A 20,589-nucleotide genomic window follows, 5' to 3' on the forward strand; every position below is an offset into this window, starting at 1 on the left:
CCAGACTAAACAAACCCAATTTTTAAAATCTTTCATTATAGGTCATGTTTTCTCAACCTTTAATCATATATGTTGCTCTCCTCTGTCCTTCTCCAATTGTCCACATCATTCCTGAAATGTGATGCCCAAAACTGGACACAATACTCCAGTTGAGGCCAAATCAGTGCAGAACAGAATAATTACTTCTCGTGTCTTGCTTACAACACTCCAGCTTATTCATCCCAGAGTGATGTGTGCTTTTTTTGCAACCGTGTTACACTGTTGGCTCATATTTAGCTCCACTATGACTCCCAGATTGCTTTTTGCAGTACTCCTTCCTAGGCAGTCCTATTTTGTATGTGTGCAACTGATTGTACCTTCCTAAATGGAGTACTTTGCATTTTTCCTTATTGAATTTCATCCTATTTACTTCAGACCATTTCTTCACTTTTGTCCAGATCTTTTTGAATTTTAATGCTATCCTCCAAAGCACTTGAAACCCCTCCTAGCTTGGTATCTCCACAAGTGTACTCTCTATACCACTATCTAAATCACTGATGAAGATATTGAATAGAACCAGACCCAGAACTGATATTCCCTTCCAGCTTGACTGTGAACCATGGATAACTACTCTCAGGGAACAATTTTCCAACCAGTTATGTACCCACCTTATAGTAGCTCCATCTAGGTGGTTTTTCCCTAGTTTGTTTATGAGAAGGTCATGCAAGACAGTATCAAAGCCTTACTAAAGCCAAGATATACCAAATCTGCTGCTTCCCATCTATCCAGAAGGCTTGTTACCCTGTCAAAGAAAGCTACTAGGTTGGTTTGACATGATTTGTTCTTGACAAATAAATCCATGCTGACTGTTACTTATCACCTTATTGATTGCTTAATTCTTTGCTCCATTATGTTTTCGGGTACTGAAATTAAGCTAGCTGGTCTGATTTTGTAAGCAACTAGTTTTTAAGTGAGGTGAAACTTGAAGTACCCTAGACAAATCAGACACCTGAAAGAAGTACAGTAGTCTGGAAAGGTTGAGAACAATTGATTCATAGTATTCTAGGAATTTTTACAATATATTTTGCATATTGTATATGAACAAAAGATGATCTCCAAATGCCCCAGTTCTGCTACCTTGTGACTTTAGGTAAGTCACTTAACAGTTTCTTGAAGAAGGTTTGGATCTGGGTTTAAATTATCTTCTGGTCCATATCTTTCTATATGTAGTCAAGAAGTTCCATTCTATCTTGAAAATTACAGTGCCATCAATTTTATTATTATTATTATTTTATTTTATTAATAATAATAACCAAATCTTCTCAGATTCAAAAAAGGGTGTCAAAAATATTATTCATTGCAATGTCTCCTAACGTCCAAGTTCTAAAAAAGGCCCAACTGCATAAGTACTGGAATATTTAAAATGTCACGGCGTTTACTGGTCCCAGTGTAGAAATTTTACAAGAGAACCTTTTCTCTTTAGATTACAAGGCCCATTTTGTCAGACTCCAAGATTCAGATAAATATTCTACTTTTACTGGCTTATCAAAATGGAACCTGCTGTGGTGCAACCATTTGAAGCTGTTAAAAGTCAACCATCGCTTCCCAAATGATTAAATCAAAATGACCTATTTCAATAGGTTAAGATGTTTCCAATTGATACATATCTTGCAATTATCCAGTGTATTGAATTTCTTCTTCCTGTATTACTCTTATTGAAATTCAGTTACCGTCAGTGCAACTTACCTTTCACATATGTGTACTTGTACGCCCAAACTTTGGAGAAGGTTGGATACACTGGGACCTCACATCTCCCTTGTTTGAAAGTATTTAATACAACATTTAAACTCAAATCTTTAGCCTTTAGTATCACTTTGCTGATTACATGTATCTGATATTGGTGAGATATTTTCCAATAAAATGCCCTTGCTATGCAAGTACTTTATTCTGAATGAGGCAACATCCTGGTGGTGACTGATTTTTCTAACAAATATTTGATGTAATATATTTTCCTATCTGATCATTATGGGTTGCTCAGGTTTTAAACGTTGTTCTGAGCAAAACTTGATCTTGTACAAAAAAATCTCTGGAATTCCTGATCTTGATACCTTCCTGCAAAGCTATACTAGGTACTAATTTTTTTGTAAATATTTGTTCAGAGTGATGTACCTCATCTGTTGTTCAGTTCATACGTGGACAGAATGGCAAAATGATGACATTCTTAGGATTTACTAAGTGTACTGAGCAGCTTGTCTTTCTCAAGTGTTCTTTGGGTTCTTAATGCAGTTTACAGATTGTCATTTTCAATCATAAATGCATTGTTTTTGCCAGAACAATAGTATTTGATTAATTAGCTCCTGTTATTAGCTGATGAGGACTAACATAGGCAACAGAGACAGAGCTAAGCACATTCAAGACCCACCACCAAATGAAGCCGATTCAACCAAGGGAGTGAAGGTATAACTTGTGCTTATAAAAAGCAAAAGGAAATACGAATAAACATTATTGGATAAAGGCTGGAAAAGGGTTAGAAAAATTATTTTTTTCCTGTTAAGACCGCCATCTGGAATGCCATATCTTTTAAACCATATAATCACACAGAAATGGATAATAATCCCATCCACCCCCACAAATATCAATTATTGTCCTTGCTGATATTCATAAATGTTTTACCTAGACCATCTTTGAATATCTGCAGCAATGGAGTTTCACAGATGAAAAGGTTGTTCCATAGTCAGACTACTCGTACTGCAAAATGTGTTTTGGGTTTGTTTTTGTTTGTTTGTTTCCCCCTCCTCTCCTGCATCTGAGGCTGAATTACTCCTTGCACAACTTCATGTAATTGCTCCTAGTTTGCCCTCCCTGCAGCACCTGGAACAATTCTTCCTCCTCAATTATGCAGATGTCCTATAAATGACCATTGACAAGTTCAGAAATCAGGAGAGTGATGCTCTGGAACTTACTGGCTCTCAAGGCCTCCCCTTACTTGTCTTGCCAGAGCCCACACAGAATTGATTTCTGTTGGTTATATTCATATTATTGAACAGCATAAAATATAGGTCCTGATTCAGAGCTATGCTGTGGCTTACTCCCACACGGTGAAAGGGTCTTACATCAACCAGATTTCCCAGCCGAGGATCCTCCTACACTAGTGGGCTTTTTATAATTAGATAATGTTTGCAAGGCACTTATCAAATGAAAGCTATTAGAGAGAAGCTAAGTGTTACTATTTGTTTCAATGTCCTTAACAACTTCAAAGGGACTTTTCAATGGAGAGAGAAAAAGAAAGATGTCTCTTAAATATACTTGACAATCACATAGGCAAAGTTAACTGCTAATAAGTACGAACTAGTGAGTTGAGCTATTAAATTCTAGAAATATGAGAAATGCTGAAAAGAACCTCAAATACAATATTTTAGTGTAAAGGGAATCTAATTGGGTCACACTTCTTCTCTCGGGTAGGATATGCCAGGAGTTGCTTTTTTTCTAACACAGCAGGGTGACAGGACTAGATGCATAAACTGCTGCACTGCAGAGAAGTGTGAAGTATTCATAATAATATGAAATGCGACTCAAAGCTCAATGTTTTACACATTTCAATGTGAGCTTGAACACTGGACTCTTGTCTTGGAAATATCTGCTGAGACATGCACTATTTCCTACCGCTAATGGACGCCTTTTCAATGGAAAATGGGCCAGCTTTCAAATAAAAAAAAATGACCCATTTTAAGCATAAATAGGCCTATTTTTCCAGTTAAGTCAGCTTACAAAACATGCAATAAGACATGATTTTGCAAGTTTTCTATGCAATAATAGCCATTTTTTCAAAATAATGAAGAAAGCTAAATTTGCAGGGGGGAGTGGAGGGTAGGGTTTCCAATACAGCCTGAAAAGAAACAACTGAACATTTTTAAAATGAAATTCTGTGAATTTTGCCCAGCTAAGGCTTATACTTATACCCAGGATCATTCCCTGAGTCATGGATACTGCAGTGATATTGCTATATGTACAATTATATACTGTCCTGGAGCCTTAAAATCCCAGTAGGGGATTTTCTGCCGTCCATAATGAACTGCATGCAATAACATTTAGTTTCTATGTAAAAGGGCACACACCTCTTGCAGGATAGGTGGGATTTTAAGGCTTAATAGCTGAAGGTTTTCTACAAAACTATGTTTTCAGTGTTTAGCATCTCTCCTAGTTTGGGCTGCCTGAACGGCAAGATTCTTACTGAACCATGGTATTGACCAGTTGCCTTTGGAACCTTTCCTGGTGGCCTGCAGATGTTTTGAGAACCAAAACATGGGTGCTTTGGGGTTTGGCAAGGGAAAATCCCCATGAAAGGCTGTCTTTTTTATAAAATGGGCTGCACAGTGTGTAATTTGGAGGACCCCGGCAGTGAGCTCTTAGCTGCAAAGAGGCTGTCTTGGGAGCTTGGCTTGTTAAGTGATAGTCAAAGAGGCTTTTTTAATTTTAAATGGCAGGGGGTTAATTGCTGGGGGACAAATTGTGTCCCAGGCGCTACAGTTCTGCTGCGTGAGGCAGTGATGGTATTTGGAGGGGCTCGGGGACACATTTGTTTTCTCTGCAGCATGGAACTCAGCACCAATTGGCTCCCTTTATGACAGCACTCCAGATACATGTTTGAACACAGCTATTGAGCATGCAAGATATTTCTACTACATAACATTAAAGGTGACTACAGCACCTCTCCATCTTTGTTCTCCATGGACAATGCAACACCTATGGTTGATAGATAGATGGTCCCACATGAGACCATAGAATCATAGAATCTCAGGGTTGGAAGGGACCCCTGAAGGTCATCTAGTCCAACCCCCTGCTCGAAGCAGGACCAATTCCCAGTTAAATCATCCCAGCCAGGGCTTTCATACAAGTAGGGAAAATACTCATTTTAAGAAGGGCCCATTCCTGTCTTCAGTGAAGTCAGTGACCCCCCACTTGGTAAGGCACCTCCCATCTTTTCATGTGCTGTTTATTTATACCTGCCTACTGTATTTTTCACTCCATGCATCTGATGAAGTGGGTTATAGCCCACGAAAGCTTATGCCCAAATAAATGTGTTAGTCTCTAAGGGGCCACAAGGACTCCTCATTGTTTTTACTGATACAGACTAACACAGCTACCCCTTTGAAACCTGTTAAAATGGTTTATGAGTTCAATGGGAGCAGGTTTAGGCACCAAATAGTAATTCCATTTGATGATATATAACAGTAACCTTTTCTCTGGCAGGCCACCATCTATGCTTCCATGCCCAGCACAAAAGGTGAATTGAGAACACTGTGGATGCCCCAGTGTGGAATTCACTCTGGGCCCCATTTTGGCTTTTAAGTTATGGCCAGCATTGGAAAGGTGGGATGGGATGGGACTTGAGAACGGGTTGTGCTGCAGCACGAGCATGGAGACCTGCTGCTCTCTAGTTCTTTGATGGGTAGGTACTCAGATGATGAGCATGGCATAAAAACTGGTTGGTTAGATAGATCTAATGCGCTAATGTCACCATATCTAATTCTTTTGTGCAAAGATATTGCTTTCCTACTTCTATTACTTCTGAATATTTGGATTACCATTTAAAATACTATGTGCAGAGGACATTAGGCTTAATACAATAAAGTGTGAGTTTATATTCGGTATGTGACTTTAGGATTTAATTATATAACTATCATAACATTAACACATCATGTGACTAAATATTGGTGCATTGAAGTGAAACTCTACCCATAAAACCTGGGAATATTTTAATTTCTGTCCCATTTCACCATACAGTTGAATAATTGTGTAGCTTATACACTGTTCACAAACATAAACCCATTATATCTTGCTTCATATTGTATTTTAGATAAAATTTGTCATCCCAGTCCCTGGAGCCCAGGGGAGAGCCACACTCTCTCAGTAAAGCAGTAACTCAAATAAATGTTTGGCCTATATTGTATCAGACCAAATTGTATTTTGTTGTTGTTGCTCTTGATGTCTGAAGTAGAGGAAACTGAATTTTTGATCTCTCAATTTTTTTTTCCAGACGATGGAAAACCCTAAGTATGAGCTTATTATAGAAGCGAAGGACATGGCTGGTCTTGATGTGGGATTAACTGGCACAGCAACAGCTACCATTGTTATCGATGACAAAAATGATCACCCACCAGAATTCACCAAGAAAGAGGTAAGAATTTGCCAGTTTTCTTCTATTAATCTTTGCATCCAATTGTACTTAGTTCTGTTTCTGAATATAAAATAGCATTATTTTATGAGGGAGGGGAACACTTAGTCGGCTTTATTTCAGCTTCTTTGACCCACCTTTTCTAGGGGCACCCTCACACGAGGCATGCAGGCCATTCCTAAACAGGGCTGCTTGGAAATCTTGGTAGCTACCCCATGCACCTCCCTCAGATCCCTGCGACCATCTTGCCAAGACCTTAGGCTCATACGCCAAGGCAAAGTCATGGAGGAGCGGAAGCTACCATAAACCTGTCGTCTGCCCTTTAAACCACTGATCCAGAATCCAAAGGCCAAAGCGAGTTTGGACGTTCAGTGACATAGAGGTTGTAGCTTCTGCCAGAGAGCAACCTAGACAGAGCTGCTAACTGCCTATCACTTCAGCATGAGCACCTTTTCTATCTGGGTGAGATCCTTAGCCTTTCTTCAGCCAAGAAGTATGCACAAGGCAGTGGAGGATGGAGTTTAACATCATGCCCAGGACAAACTTTTATCGGAAAAGCGGTGATCAAAAGCATTTGTTTTCTTACCTTGTATATCTTCTTAAGCAAAACCTGACCTGAAGAAGAGCTCTGTGTAAGCGTGAAAGCTTGTCTCTTTCACAAGCAGAAGTTGGTCCAATAAAAGATATTACCTAACCCACCTTGCCTATGCAAAACCAGTCAGCTTTGGCTTACATGGATTTCAGGAAATTGATACACAGGAAACAAAACTCAGAGCACTGCAGGATCCTTGGACAGTGTTCTGGCTCTTTGGACAGAGTCCCCGGTCTCTGAACCCTTCAGCATTTTCTCCCCTCTTGAAGTTTGCTCATTGTACCCTACTGCTTTTGGGCTCAGGTTGACATAATTTCCCTGGGGGATATATCTAATAAATTCTCCCTCCCTTACATCAATACACTTCCATACACCATTTAATATAATTTCCAAAGGCAGAACACAACCAAACCCCAAACATTATAACATAAAGTACTGCACAGAAATGGGCTGCAGGCGATGATAATATCTAAATTAAGCCTACAGAGCTATTTCCCTCCTTTCTCCCGTAGCGGGGAGTCCCATCACTGTAAACCTAGCTCTGGGTCATATGATAATATGACACTCAGCTGAAATCAACATGTTTTGTCAAGAAGCCAATGAATTTCAGCACTTTACCTTTGAGACCTGCCAGCTTTCAGAGTTTGGTAATGAAACTCTGGTCCTGATGCCTTTTAAATTTCACCTGTTCTGTGTGATAATTTTCTGCCCCACAAGATGAATTCTATTGAACAATACTGAGTGCCTGGAAGAAAACAAACAAACACAAAAGACATCACCTGTCTGTAGAACAATGGCATTTTAAGCTTGTATCCCTGTCATGACAAAGCTCTTTGGCTTCAGACAAACCATTCCCCAAATCCTTCCCTTTCTGCCCCCCACCTCTGTTGTCCAAAAAGGGCAAAAGATTCCTGGGAGCATTGGTTAATTTCACCAGTCAGTTTGACACCCAAAACCACCTGTTTTCAGATTTGGCTATAAAAGTTTCACAAAGTTCTGCAGTTTACAGGAATATTTCCAGATTGTAGGAAGTGAACACTAGAGATGCTGAATATAATATAACTTTGAAAGGGAGGGGGGAATTGTATTATTAAACGATTATTTTCTTCTTGCTGCTGTTTGTTTTTTCCCCTGTTTAATTTTATCCACTTGGCAGTGTTTCATTTTCAAAAGAGTGATAGCAATTTCACTCTAATAATTATTCTGTCAGCAACTGAAGATTGAGGGACCAGACTGAAAAACAAGGATTCAGAACAGCTTTTCTTGGCAGTAAAAATGTGGTCCTAAATGCCAACAACACTAGCTGCTTTCAGCAGGGTGCTTTTACCAGAGCACCACTAAACAATACCACAAACAGTTTCTAGGGCCTGATACAAATCTTATTGAAGTGAAAAGGAGCCTTTCCTTTAATTTATAGTGGCTTTTGATCAGGCTGTTAATCCTGTTAGAATTATGTCCTTGGATCAGGCCCTTAACCCTGTAAGAGCTATTTCATTAGGACTTTTAGTTAAAATAGGTATATAATGTTGTATAACCATAGGCTCCCCATTGATAGTTATAAGTACACAAGAAGACTCAACATGATAAAAATAGGAAGCCATTCTATTCAACATTGCTACCAGTTAGGCTTTCACATGCCTACTTCCCTGAATTTCTACCATTTCCCTCAATCCTCCTCTTCTCCAGAATTAACTACATGTCTGTCTTGAAATCATTTTTATGGTTAGCTTTAATAATCTTCTTTGGTAGTTTAGGCCAACATTTCCAACTGAATGAACAGTCTGTTTCTGAGAAGTTCTGAACACCTACACATTCCATATAAGTCAGTGGGACCTGATCTCAATGAAAACCCGACCATTTGCCTTTATAACTATAAATTTAGGCAGCTAACTTTAGTCACCCAGGTTTGAAAAGTTTGGCTTTAGATTATATGTTTGTTACACTCTATCTGAAATGCTTTTCCCTGATTTCCCTATTTAGTCCTGTTGTCCTCATTTTTATTTTTTGCAATGTATCCTGGTTTGATCCCTTTCATTATAGTTTAAAATAGTAGCTTATAATCAAAAATCTTCTGCTTTGGTAAAGCTGAGTGCTGAAAACAAGCACAATCCTGGGATTTTTCAACCTGCTGCCTTCAGGATTTCAAGTCAGTAAATGTCGCCAGTGGACAGGATGGCTCAGAAAAATATTTGTAATTCATAAGTCAGACGCTTTCATTTGTAGATCGGATTTACTGCTCAGATGCAGTCCATATTTAATAGTACTTGAAAGTATTTTTTTCCTTCCGAATTCAGTGGCTTTTGGTGGCCTCTTTCCAGTTTCTAGCAATGTACCATCCCATCAAGCAACACCGCATTTATATCTACTAGTCAGTCTTAAAAACCAGGCGTGAAATGGCAACAAAGAGTCCCTGGTTCAGAAAAGCACGTAAGCGTGTGCTTGCTGTTAAGGATGTGCAGAACGTTCATTGACTTAAGACAGGGTGGAACTGAAGTACCTGCCCAAGTCCCCGCAAGCCTGCTCTCGCAAATCTAAGCCAGAAACCAAACCGCACTTCTCACCCGTGTGATTCCTCTGCAAGTGCCTGGGGTGGGTAGTGTGAAGATGTTTGCATGGCTGCTGCCTGTGGTATACTTATTCTGTGTATAAAGACACCGCTGACACAATAATGTTTAAAAGAAGAGAAAGGAAAAAAGAAAAGATAGCTTCTACAGGATAGCTTTTGAGGCAGAAAGCTCAAATACAATAAATGATTTGATTTAGAAGTGCTATCATCTTTTATTTACTTTGAGATTGGCTGCTTTATATGGGTTCTTTTAGTATTGATGTATTTTTTTTTCAAACTATCTCCCTTCTGTTTATAGATATTTTCTAACAGTCCCCTTTCTCTTTTATGAAGCAAATACATATTTAGTGGCCTGCTTTATCTTCTCACAACATAATTTCTACTGAAAATAGCTTTTGCTTTTATTTTTCATGGTGTTATGAAGGTAGCTCTATTAAGTTATGTTTTAAATGTTCACTTTCCATTGGTGAATTATGAGGGCCAGATTCACTGCTGATCTGACACAATGGAAGTCACTGGAGTTATACCATAGATGCATCTGGTTGTGAATGTTGTTTGTTGTGTACCTAATAAAAAGTCTGGACACTGCATTAGTGCAATGCTAGGTTCTCCAGTGTAGGTACAAAGTGGAAGATTGTACAGTGTTCCTTAAAATGTTTTCATTTTTTATTATCTTGCTGTCTCACTGGAAGTCCAGTGATTTTTATTGCTTTCCCCCAAGTTGGAAACCAGTGTTTACATTCCTGTTTCTGAGATGTGCTAGATCACTTAACAGATATTTTCTGTAAATCCCCAGTGCAAAATAACCTCAGCTTTGTTTGAGTCTGTCTGTTCATTAAAGGTGATTTTTATGTTTTGATGCCTGAGGCATCTCTTCCCTTTCCCCTGCCCCCTGATAAGCTCTGATTTTACAGTATATGTCACAAATAGTGTTTTTGTAACTATTCTTGAATAGTGATAGTTTTGCAATTACTCCTTAAGAGCCAATTTTTGGACAACTATTCAAATCACATTTAAACTGGGTTTTGTTCAGTAGTCTTACTGTAGACTGGCTGGACAGATTCATCATCATAGAATCATAGATTAGGGTTGGAAAAGACCTCAGGAGATCATGTAGTCCAACCCCCCTGCTCAAAGCAGGACCAACCCCAAATAAATCATCCCAGCCAGGGTTTTGTCAAGCAGGGCCTTAAAACCTCTAAGGATGGAGATTCCACCATCCTCCTAGTGAAATAGTTTTTTCTAGTATCCAACTTAGACCTCCCCCCACAACTTGAGACCATTGCTCCTTGTTCTCTCATCTGCCACCACTGAGAACAGCCGATCTCCATCCTCTTTGGAACCCCCCTTCAGGTAGTTGAAGACTGCTATCAAATCCTCCCTCCCTCTTTTCTTCTGCAGACTAAATAACCCCAAGTCCCTCAGTCTCTCCACATAAGTCATGTGCTCCAGCCCCCTAATCATTTTTGTTGCCCTCTGCTGGACTCTCTCCAATTTGTCCACATCCTTTCTGTAGTGGGGGCCCAAAACTGGACGCAATACTCCAGAAGTGGCCTCACCAGTGCTGAACACAGGAGAATAATCACTTCCCTGGATCTGCTGGCAATGCGCCTACTAGCAAAGCTCAATATGCCGTTAGCCTTCTTGGCAACAAGGCACACCGTTGATTCATATCCAGCTTCTCGTCCACTGTAATCCCCAGGTCCTTTTCTGAAGAACTGCCACTTAGCCAGTCGGTCCCCAGCATGTAGAAGTGCCTGGGATTCTTCCATCCTAAGTGCAAGACTCTGCACTTGTCCTTGTTGAACCTCATCAGATTTCTTTTGGCCCAATCCTCCAATTTGTCTAGGTCACTCTGGACCCTATCCCTACCCTCCAGCATATCTTCCTCTCTCCCCATCTTAGTGGCATCCGGGAATTTGCTGAGGGTGCAATCCATCCCATTATCATTAATGAAGATGTTGAACAAAACCGGCCCCAGGACTGACCCCTGGGGCACTCTGCTTGATACCGGCTGCCAACTAGACATTGAGCTGTTGATCACTGCCCGTTGAGCCCGACGATCTAGCCAGCTTTCTATCCACCTTATCGTCCATTCATCCAATCTATACTACTTTAACTTCTTCAGCCTCTACTGTGCATACAATGTTGCAGTAGCCACCACAGTCATTTTCTCCCTGCTCCTGGGGTGTTTTAGCCAGTAAATCTGATAGATGAAATTCTTTTGGCTCCTCCCGTGGCTCCTCCCTAAATGCCCTATGATGTGGATGCTGATTCCTCAGACAGAGAACTGTGCCCTCCTGCTGCCGTCATGGCCTTAATGTTTATGGAGGGCAGAGGCAGCATGTTGGTGTTTGCCCTAATGGTGTTTTTAGGGCTCAGTTATGCAAGGTGCTGACCATCCTGGCCCTGATCCAGAAAAGTGCTCCCATTGAATTCAGTAGGACAAGTCAAGTCCTTGCAGTTAAGCATGTGCCAGATACTTTAATGGATTGGGTTCTGACTGCCCAGCACTTGGTGAGATCAAGCCAAAAATGAAAATGCTTATGAATCAGTAATCCAGCCTCAAAAAACAGCTATCTTAAAGTATGCAACCTATTCCATTTGATGTATGTCCTTATACCTTGCTGATCACTATTGTGTCTGAGCAGTAGTGGCAGACACTCAAGAAATGTAGGCCCAAAATGTAGCTATTCAACAGCAAACTCTCAAACTCCTCTGCATATGTAACCCACACACCTTCTGGGCGTGGTGTTCTGTCCCATCTAGTGGCACCGAGACCTCTCAGAGAGAGAGTAAAATGAGTTTGCTGTAGAAGCCTTAGCTAACAGCCAGACAGTTTTTGGCTCTTGTAGTAGAGGCTCATGCACTATGCTTCAGAGGTCCCAGGTTCGATCCCGCCAGCCGATGACTGGGGTCTGTTGGTGTTACACATACTTTCCATAGGTTTATCTAACTGCAATTTAAATGCCTAAAAATAGCATTTTGCAGGTAAATGGTATTTGGTCTTGACCGGAAACTTAAGGATAAAATTTCAGAAGTTTCTCCCAAAATGTTCAAACAAGGTAGCAGATGTGTACACAAGACCTTTAATTGCTCGCCAGTTTCATAGGTGATTGCCCATATGCACAATAATAGTGCATATAGATAGAAGTGCTTGCGGATTTTGTGGTGATTTTTTTCCTGGGAGCTCTGAAACACTGTGGCTCTGCTTGTTTAATATTAGTGGATTTTTTTTAAAAAAAGGAATTTGGAGAGTTATTACTGTACACAAAGATATATTTCTGTGTCATGAAGAACATTTGGCCTTTTTTCCCCAAGAAACTTAAGATATGGGGCTCAACTTTTGAGTCGTACCAAGGGAGTGTCAGTCTGAAAGTAAATAATGAACCAAAGGGAAGCGCAGGAATAGATCATTTTGGAAAATCTGACAACTTCCTTGCCTACTGTAGGATATTCAAACAGCTTGGCAATGCATTACTTAGGCTGAGTGATTGCTAATGGTGCTGGGAGTTATTTATATACTCAGTGCATTCAGAAAATACATGATTTTTTTTTCTGAGCCACTTTGTAACAGTTGGTGACAGAGCACTGCATCACGTTGTGTACCTGCAATGCATGCGTGCGAGCCTATGGTTCGCGTCCCTGTTGGTAGTGTGTGATAAGGGGTTAGCGGTGAAACATCTGCTACAAAGCTATAAGCAGGCTAATTCATCTCTGTAATGTCTTTGTTCTAACACCATTGATTCTGGCAAGAGGTCAGCCTGCTGCTGCCCAGAGAGTCAGTAGAGGAAATATCAAGGAGCGTTGCCCCAGGTTGTTCCACCGCAGAAGTGGTGTTAAGGGTTTGTTCTCCCTCTCCTAAGAAAATGGGGTGTGGAAGCCACCTCCCATGGATCCCAAGGAATCAACAGATGTCCCTGTGCTTCTGCAGTAGTGTGATTCCATTGGAACCACATTGCCAAGGCTTTCCTCTGCCTACTGCTGTCTCGGGCACCTTCTTAAAGGAAGGGCACTCCATGGGAAGGCTGCATTAGCTTTCCTTCATAAGCTCTGGGGTGGGTGGGGGGAACAATGTGCTGCTGACCACCCAGTACCCATCCTGTCCCCCACAGAGTTCTGGAAACAGCAAGGTGCCCTCTGCAGGACCTTGGGGAGAGCTGGCATCTGCTGTGAGGTTACCGCCCACAACCACTTGCATATGGCAGCGGGAAAATCTACACATAGACCTTGTGGGGATAATTTATATAGAAGTTTTGGCCAAGTGAGGATCAGTCCTCTTTGCTCTCCTCCATATATATTCTCTCTCTCTCTCTCTCTCTCTCTCTCTCTCTCTCTCTCTCTCTCTCTCTCTCTCTCTCTCTCCCCCTTCCAATACCCCCTTCAATTTACTCAATTTCCAGAATGTTAAATCATTTAAACACTCAGAGTTCTATGGCATCAGGGGACTCAACTTTGGAATTGACTGTCTTTAGAATAAATTGTCCATGTTAAAAAAAAAAAATAAAGGGAGAGATTTCTATATCCCTTCCCAACTCATGCACAAACACAAATAAAGTAAATCTCTCCTTAACTTTACTGAAACATTTCCACTGTGACAAATCCCTGTTAACTAAATTGAGCCTCCAAGAGAGAGATTTGGTCACACCTTGGATTAAAGGTGTGATTAAAGATCCATTTATAAATAGGTTATAAAGGGTTAATAAATGATGTTTTCATAAATGATTAATCAATTGTCATAGACTCCACTAAGTCAATCAGTTGCTTATAACCATGATTTATAACGGTTCATAATTATGTGCTTATGGTAATGCATTGGTGAGAGTGTGTTACATGTCTCCCTCCATCACTGATCCACAGAGTATATCAGTCTTGTAGAGCTCTACTCAGAGAGCCTGGTTCTTTAGCTCAAGCTTTAGATATTCATGCTTTCAGCTCTGGAAGTTTCTTCCTCAATCTCTGATGTCAGCCAAGATGGAAGCCATCACACCTATAACCTGTTGTGACACATACAACTCATCTCTACAACATGCTTGTGGCATCCACAAATCATGTATTAACCTTTTAATAAACCATTTATAAGTGAAAAGGAGTACTTGTGGCATCTTAGAGACTAACCAATTTATCTGAGCATAAGCTTTCGTGAGCTACAGCTCACTTCATCGATGAAGTGAGCTGTAGCTCACGAAAGCTTATGCTCAGATAAATTGGTTAGTCTCTAAGGTGTCACAAGTACTTCTTTTCTTTTTGTGAATACAGACTAACACGGCTGCTACTCTGAAACCATTTATAAGTGGAACCTTATCTAAAGTGTGGCTGATTATTTGATATATCTCTTTGAAGAAAGCACAAAATAACCTTCCATATGGTGTCTCAAGTCTCCTTATATCCCATTTTGCTGGATAGATGTCGTGGAGCTCAGGATGGATTCATGACATGGTCCCTTGGTATCTTGCTAACTAGTTTAGCTGTCTGCTCAGAATGGATTGAAAACCCAGTCTGGCGGTTAGGACAATGGACAGGGAGTTGGGAATCTTGGGGTTTTTTTACACAGTTCGGGATAAACGAAGTCAATTAATTTCTCTGTGTCTCCATTTACTCATTGGTTAAATGGATAGGATAGCATTTCAAGTAAAAGATGAAGTTAAACGAAATATATCAGTATCATTATCATTATTGTTCCTGCAGTGTTAATAAATATGATAGAGATAATGGATTATAATTAAATTCTCTCCACAGAAATGCTTTAGATTGGGGAAAAAAATACACTCTGAACCATGACATTATCGGGTTCTAGGTCTGTTGGGGCGGGGGGGTCTATGACTTTGATCAGATTTGCTCAGTTGACAAATGAAAAAAGCCTCACTTTGCAAAACGCAGTTCAGATCTAAAAATCAAGCCTGGTGCATGTTGTCAACAGTAATAAAGATTCTGCAGGTCAAATTCTGCCTTTAATCACACCCATGCAAACCCATTCTCTTTGGGGGCAGGGAAGAAAAGGAGAAGAAAGAAGGAGGGGAAGGTTGTGCTGGTAAGTAAGGCTCTGTATTTGGAACCTAGCAATTCTGTGGGTGATAAGGGAGATGGAATGGAATCCAGGACCCTCTCCCTCCATTGTGTTCGCTTGTCAGGGACTACAGGAGTATAAAAAACAATCAGGTGGGGCTCTGAATACACACATGGAGCAAGTCAGTGGAGTAAGGAGGTGCCATTTTTATGCAGTCACTTTTCATAATGTAATTCCACTTTGGCTCCCATCTTTGGGTCCAACCAAGCCGCACTCAAAGCAGGACCCAAAAGGACAAGGAGTGGTAGAAGTCTACCCTTCCTTATTCTACCCTGATCTCCACGACTTCTGGAGATCCTTGTGAGCACTGGGCATGTCAGGAAACCCCCTCCTAGAACATCATGGCCTACCAAAGTTTGCTTTTATGTTGACTTTAGTCCCTGACATTTAATACTTATAATCTGTTGGAAGGAAAAATATAGGTAAAATTGTCAAATGTTGATCTCCTGGTTGCCATGAGTAGGCAGGATTGTTGATGGGGCAGGCATGTTGACGGCTCAGAATGTAATTCCTTTTCTTTTTCTTTTCATAATTTTTTGCTGGTTTTACCTGTGCTGCAAATATTTTTACACAGCCCTTTGTGCAACAAATGTGTCGAACACAAAGGAGATTAGGTAGTCCCATAATTGGTTTATTTGTGTTCTTTCATGTCTATGCCTGGGGCAAAGCTGCAGATGTATACGTGGCGTTGTAGCTAGATTCCATTTACAAAGTGCCTATTAGTTTAGTTTACAAAGTGCCTATTAGTCACATTGAGAGCTGTTTATCAGATCTCTGTGTAAGGAAAGTAACACCTAAATTGTGATTAACATATTTTCTCTAAATTAAGTATGCATGCATTATAAACTCAATGCAAAACAAAAAGAAAAAATTCCTACATTTATTTTAAATTAATGTTAGTAGTCTGATTCAAACTATAGTATTTGTTGTCTTGTTTAATATTTAGCCTTTTCTGTGGAGTAAGTATTAAAGTCCAAAGAATTAAGGGTTTTCCTAATTTGCATGCTGATCTCTAGTGCAATTGACAGGCCATTGGATAAAATTTTCAAGCGCATCTACGTGACTTAGGAGTCTAATTCTCATTTTCAAAAGTGACTTCGGCACTTACAGCCAGATTTCCAAAGGTATTTAGGCACCTCACTATGCATGGGTCTAGTGGGATTTTCAAGAGCAACCTTGGTGTTGAATTCCCTTTGGAATCAGGAGGAGTTGAAAATGGCCCCTACCTATGAGGAATGCTCCGTGCCATACAAGATTGAGCCCATAATGAGCACAGTGACAAACATTCAGCTATAATGGCCCAAAGTCAATACCACAGTCAATTCTTTGACCACAGTCAATACTTATTCTATGCATTGAGTAAAACAAAGAGGAACATAGTGTAAAATCACATTTGGAAAAGATCAGTGCTTTTCGTATTCCTCCAAATTCATATGTATACACAATAATTTGTATTCATGTGGCTTTCCATTAGCTATCTGTATAACTGGTATCAGCACTTTGTTCAGGAATTTCTGCAAATTATGTTCAACATGGAATCCATCCACTTATCACAGAATTAGAGCAGAATATACTGCATCGCAGTAGGCAGCAGAGTTTTACATTTATCTCCACTTTTGAAGGGTGAGTTCATTGCTTTGTTTCTCTCCACCAAGGTCATGAAATACACAAAGTTGTCTATTTAATCTACAGATAAACTCATTTCAGTGGTACAAGAAACAACACAGTGCATGCTTTTTTATCTGAAAGCAGACAAAAAACACTTGTATAAATACAGGAAGGACTCTAAGAAGAGAAATGATTGTTCAAACCGTATTAAATTGGGAGGTGAGGGACAGACACAAAAGCACTTCACTGTTTCTCCAGATGTGTTTCTCTCCCTGCACTCCTTATAATTTGAGTCAATGCACATAAAAACCTTGTATTCTTGTGAGTCCTTTTTCAAAAGGACTATTTTACCTTCCTGTCCTTTGTCTAGTTTCCTTCGTTAGCCATGTTCAGCTGATTTGAGAAGTCCTGATATGAATGTCTGAGTCCTTGTCTTTGCTAACCATTTGGTTATGCTCGGGAGGTCAACAACAACTCAGTGGTAAAAACAGCAATTCTCACTACAGCTGGTAGTTCTCACCACTAAACCATTCCAATGCTGAATATCCCCTGAAGACTTCTTCCATCTGCTTCAACTAAGAGCAAATATCCAAACAAAAAGCCATAAATCCACAATTTATTGCTCTTTTCTCCAAGAACTGAAGCTTCATATGCTTCCTCAACATGGTCTGTGAAGTGTGAACTTTGCCATAGGTATTAAATTTGGAATTAGAAAGGAAACAGTTAGCAGTAACAGTTTTGAAAATAATCAAGCAGAAATATATTTGGGAAGATAATTTGCGAGTAGATTTTTTTTAAAAAAAAGAAAAGGAAATTAAGAACAGTCAACCAGACAAGCATAAGCTAAAGGGACTGGCCAGAGTCCAGGGCTGTCTCTGCATGTCTGATTCAATACCATCTTATATTTAGCGCTCATTACTAGGGCTGGTCAAAAATTTTCCATTGAAACATTTTTCCATTTGAAATTTGGATTTTTTATTAAATTTAAAATTTTTTCCTGAAAACTATCTGCTTTCTGTGGGAAATTTTGATTTTTGATTGAAAAATTGAACACCTGAAAAGGGAAGTATTTTGGCGGAAAACCATAATACAGTCAAACCTCAGAGTTACGAACACCTCGGGAATGGAGGTTGTTCGTAACTCTGAAATGTTCATAACGGAACAAAATGTTGTGGATGTTCTTTGAAAAGTTTACAAGTGAACACTGATTTAATATTAACACAGCTTTGAAACTTTACTATACAGAAGAAAAATGCTGTTTTTAACCCTCTTAATTTAAATGAAACAAGCACAGAAAGTTTCCTTACCTTGTCAAATCTTTTATTTTTTTTTAAACTTTCCCTTTATTTTTTTAGTAGTTTACATTTAACACACTATTATACTGGACTTTTTTTCTTTTTTTCTTTTCTTCTTTTTTTTTTGGTCTCTGCTGCTGCCAGATTAAGTACCTGCAGTTCCAAATGAGGTGTGTGGTTGACTGGTCAGTTTGTAACTCTGGTGTTTGTACGAGGTTCTACTGTATTTCAATTTGAATATACTGCTGCAGTGCCCTCTGGGAGTTATAATTCTAGTTGCTTTATGTCCCCATTCTCTGCTATTTTCTGGGCTCTCTGACCAAACAACATCTCACATGATGCACCATGATTAGGGATTCATAATGTACCTTCTCTATTCTCCAAGAGTGGAGGATGTGGTTTATGATGGAAGATGGAGTCTGAGAAGATGTAGCCTGACCTGGCCCATAGAGGACAATGAAAGCATGAGGAACCCAAACTCCAACTCCAATAGGCACCACAGCCTCGTTTCTGAATTGAGATATTTAGGTTTTCAGCCAGAGTTTCAGTATTCTAACTTTTGCCAAAAAAAATCAAAATTAAAGACAGGGAGGAAAAAATCTGATTGGCTCTACCTGTTGCATATTTGAGATCCACAGATGGAAAGTACTATATTTTGAGGCCCATAAACTGCCGTGACCTCTCTGTGGAGAGAGACATGGCCCTCCACTCAGCCCTGTTAACGTCAATGGTTCAGTGTGCAGGTGCAGAAGTTTTCCCATGCAGAGGTCGTTGTAGGTTTGTGGCCTAAGTGTTTATTATATTATTCTTATAGTTGGGAGTAAGGACTGTGGGATCAATAAGTGGAATAGGTGGCAAAGGCAAATTGTTAAGTACTCTATTGGCTTTGAGATATTGCCAGCAAAACTATTTTATAGCTTAATGGAAACACTTGTTATACACTGATGTACTGAAAAGGTTATGATTCCCTGTCTCTAACTGCGTCTCCAAAATGTGGAATCTGCACTAAACAAAAATGCTAAGAACTCTATCTTTATTTGACACTGTCATGGCTGATTTTATTAGATTTTATTATTTATTAGTGGAATTGTTAGATATGTGGCAAAATATCACACTAATCCTATGAGTTAAAAAACCCATACAACCTAAAAACCTCCAGCATCTGTAAGAATTTCTCTTCATCAGTGGGATTAAACAAGATAACCCACTATAGATCTTAACATATTCAATTTGCGCCAGACAAAACCCTATTTAATAGCAATATGTGCGAGTTAGCTTAGTACTTGTAGTTTATATGACCAGAAAGGGGTTATGAAACTGCAGAACGTTCATACAAAAATAACAGTTATCTGACTCCTTAGGTCATTGCTCCAGAGAGGTTTTTTTTTTTAATTTATTTTTGTGATCAGTTTTTCAATTTCTTCACTGACAAGTCAATCAGCAACACAAAAACTGATTTGGCTACTGCAAAATTTGCTAAGCAGCTGTGTGTGTGAATCAAAGTGTCAGGATTATTTAGACAAAATATCTTTTTTCCATCTGCTCTGGAACATTAAAATAGTGAACTGATAAAAATCAACATGCTAAAAAGAGCCATACATTTACTCAAGCAAAACTGTTGGTAAATGTCTAAGAAACAATCCCATTTGCAAGGCAATAAAGTTCTGTACGGCTGATCATCTGTTGAACTTACTGGAATGAAAATGTTGTCGATTGGTTTAACAACCAAAACAAAAAAAAAAAAAAAAAAAAAAACCAAGCAGGTTTGGAGTTACATCAAGAATTCTTTGCAATTATGGTATCTTTTGAGAAAGATGATTCAGCAAAGTAATTTATTCAGATCCGTGTATGTTATTTCCATGTCTTGTTTGCCTTTGAGTCCCAGATGCTTATTTCTTAAAGGCTAGTCCTTTTCTCTAACCGGCTGTCTGAGTCACTTAATACTTATTTGTTTGTACAAATGTTTTCCCTATGTTCCCAGGCCATATGTCATGGGGGGGAAAAAGCGTAATCCCATGCTGTGCACAGCCCAGACTTTACAGCACTGTGCACCCATGTTCACCCTCCCATCCTAGGCTTTGGCTGCCTGAATTTTGAAATGTCATTACCCTCCTGACCCAAGGCTGAGTGATGCTGTTTCTGCTCCATCACTTCCTTCCTCCTCTCATCTTTCAGGTTGTAGTATTTTAGGCTTAACCTGTGGGGGCTTCCATTTGCAGGATCCAGTCTTTCTCTTCCTCCCTTTCCTGGAGGGTTGAAATCTGGGCTCTCTTGTTTAACAGATTCCATTGGTTGGCCAAGTGTGTC

General features: G+C 39.7%; 1 protein-coding gene across 1 annotated transcript in view; it reads left to right on the plus strand.

Annotated features, from left to right (window-relative positions):
- CDH13 (cadherin 13) overlaps positions 1 to 20,589 on the plus strand; it is a 786,172-nt gene that overhangs the window by 641,747 nt on the left and 123,836 nt on the right. The window contains exon 8 of the mRNA XM_073308069.1: positions 6,017 to 6,157. Within this exon, the coding sequence (XP_073164170.1) occupies positions 6,017 to 6,157 (141 nt within the window). The remainder of the gene's footprint in view (positions 1 to 6,016; positions 6,158 to 20,589) is intronic.

The sequence above is a fragment of the Lepidochelys kempii genome, chromosome 12 (genome assembly GCF_965140285.1).
Source record: "Lepidochelys kempii isolate rLepKem1 chromosome 12, rLepKem1.hap1, whole genome shotgun sequence".
Classification (NCBI taxonomy): domain Eukaryota; kingdom Metazoa; phylum Chordata; order Testudines; family Cheloniidae; genus Lepidochelys; species Lepidochelys kempii.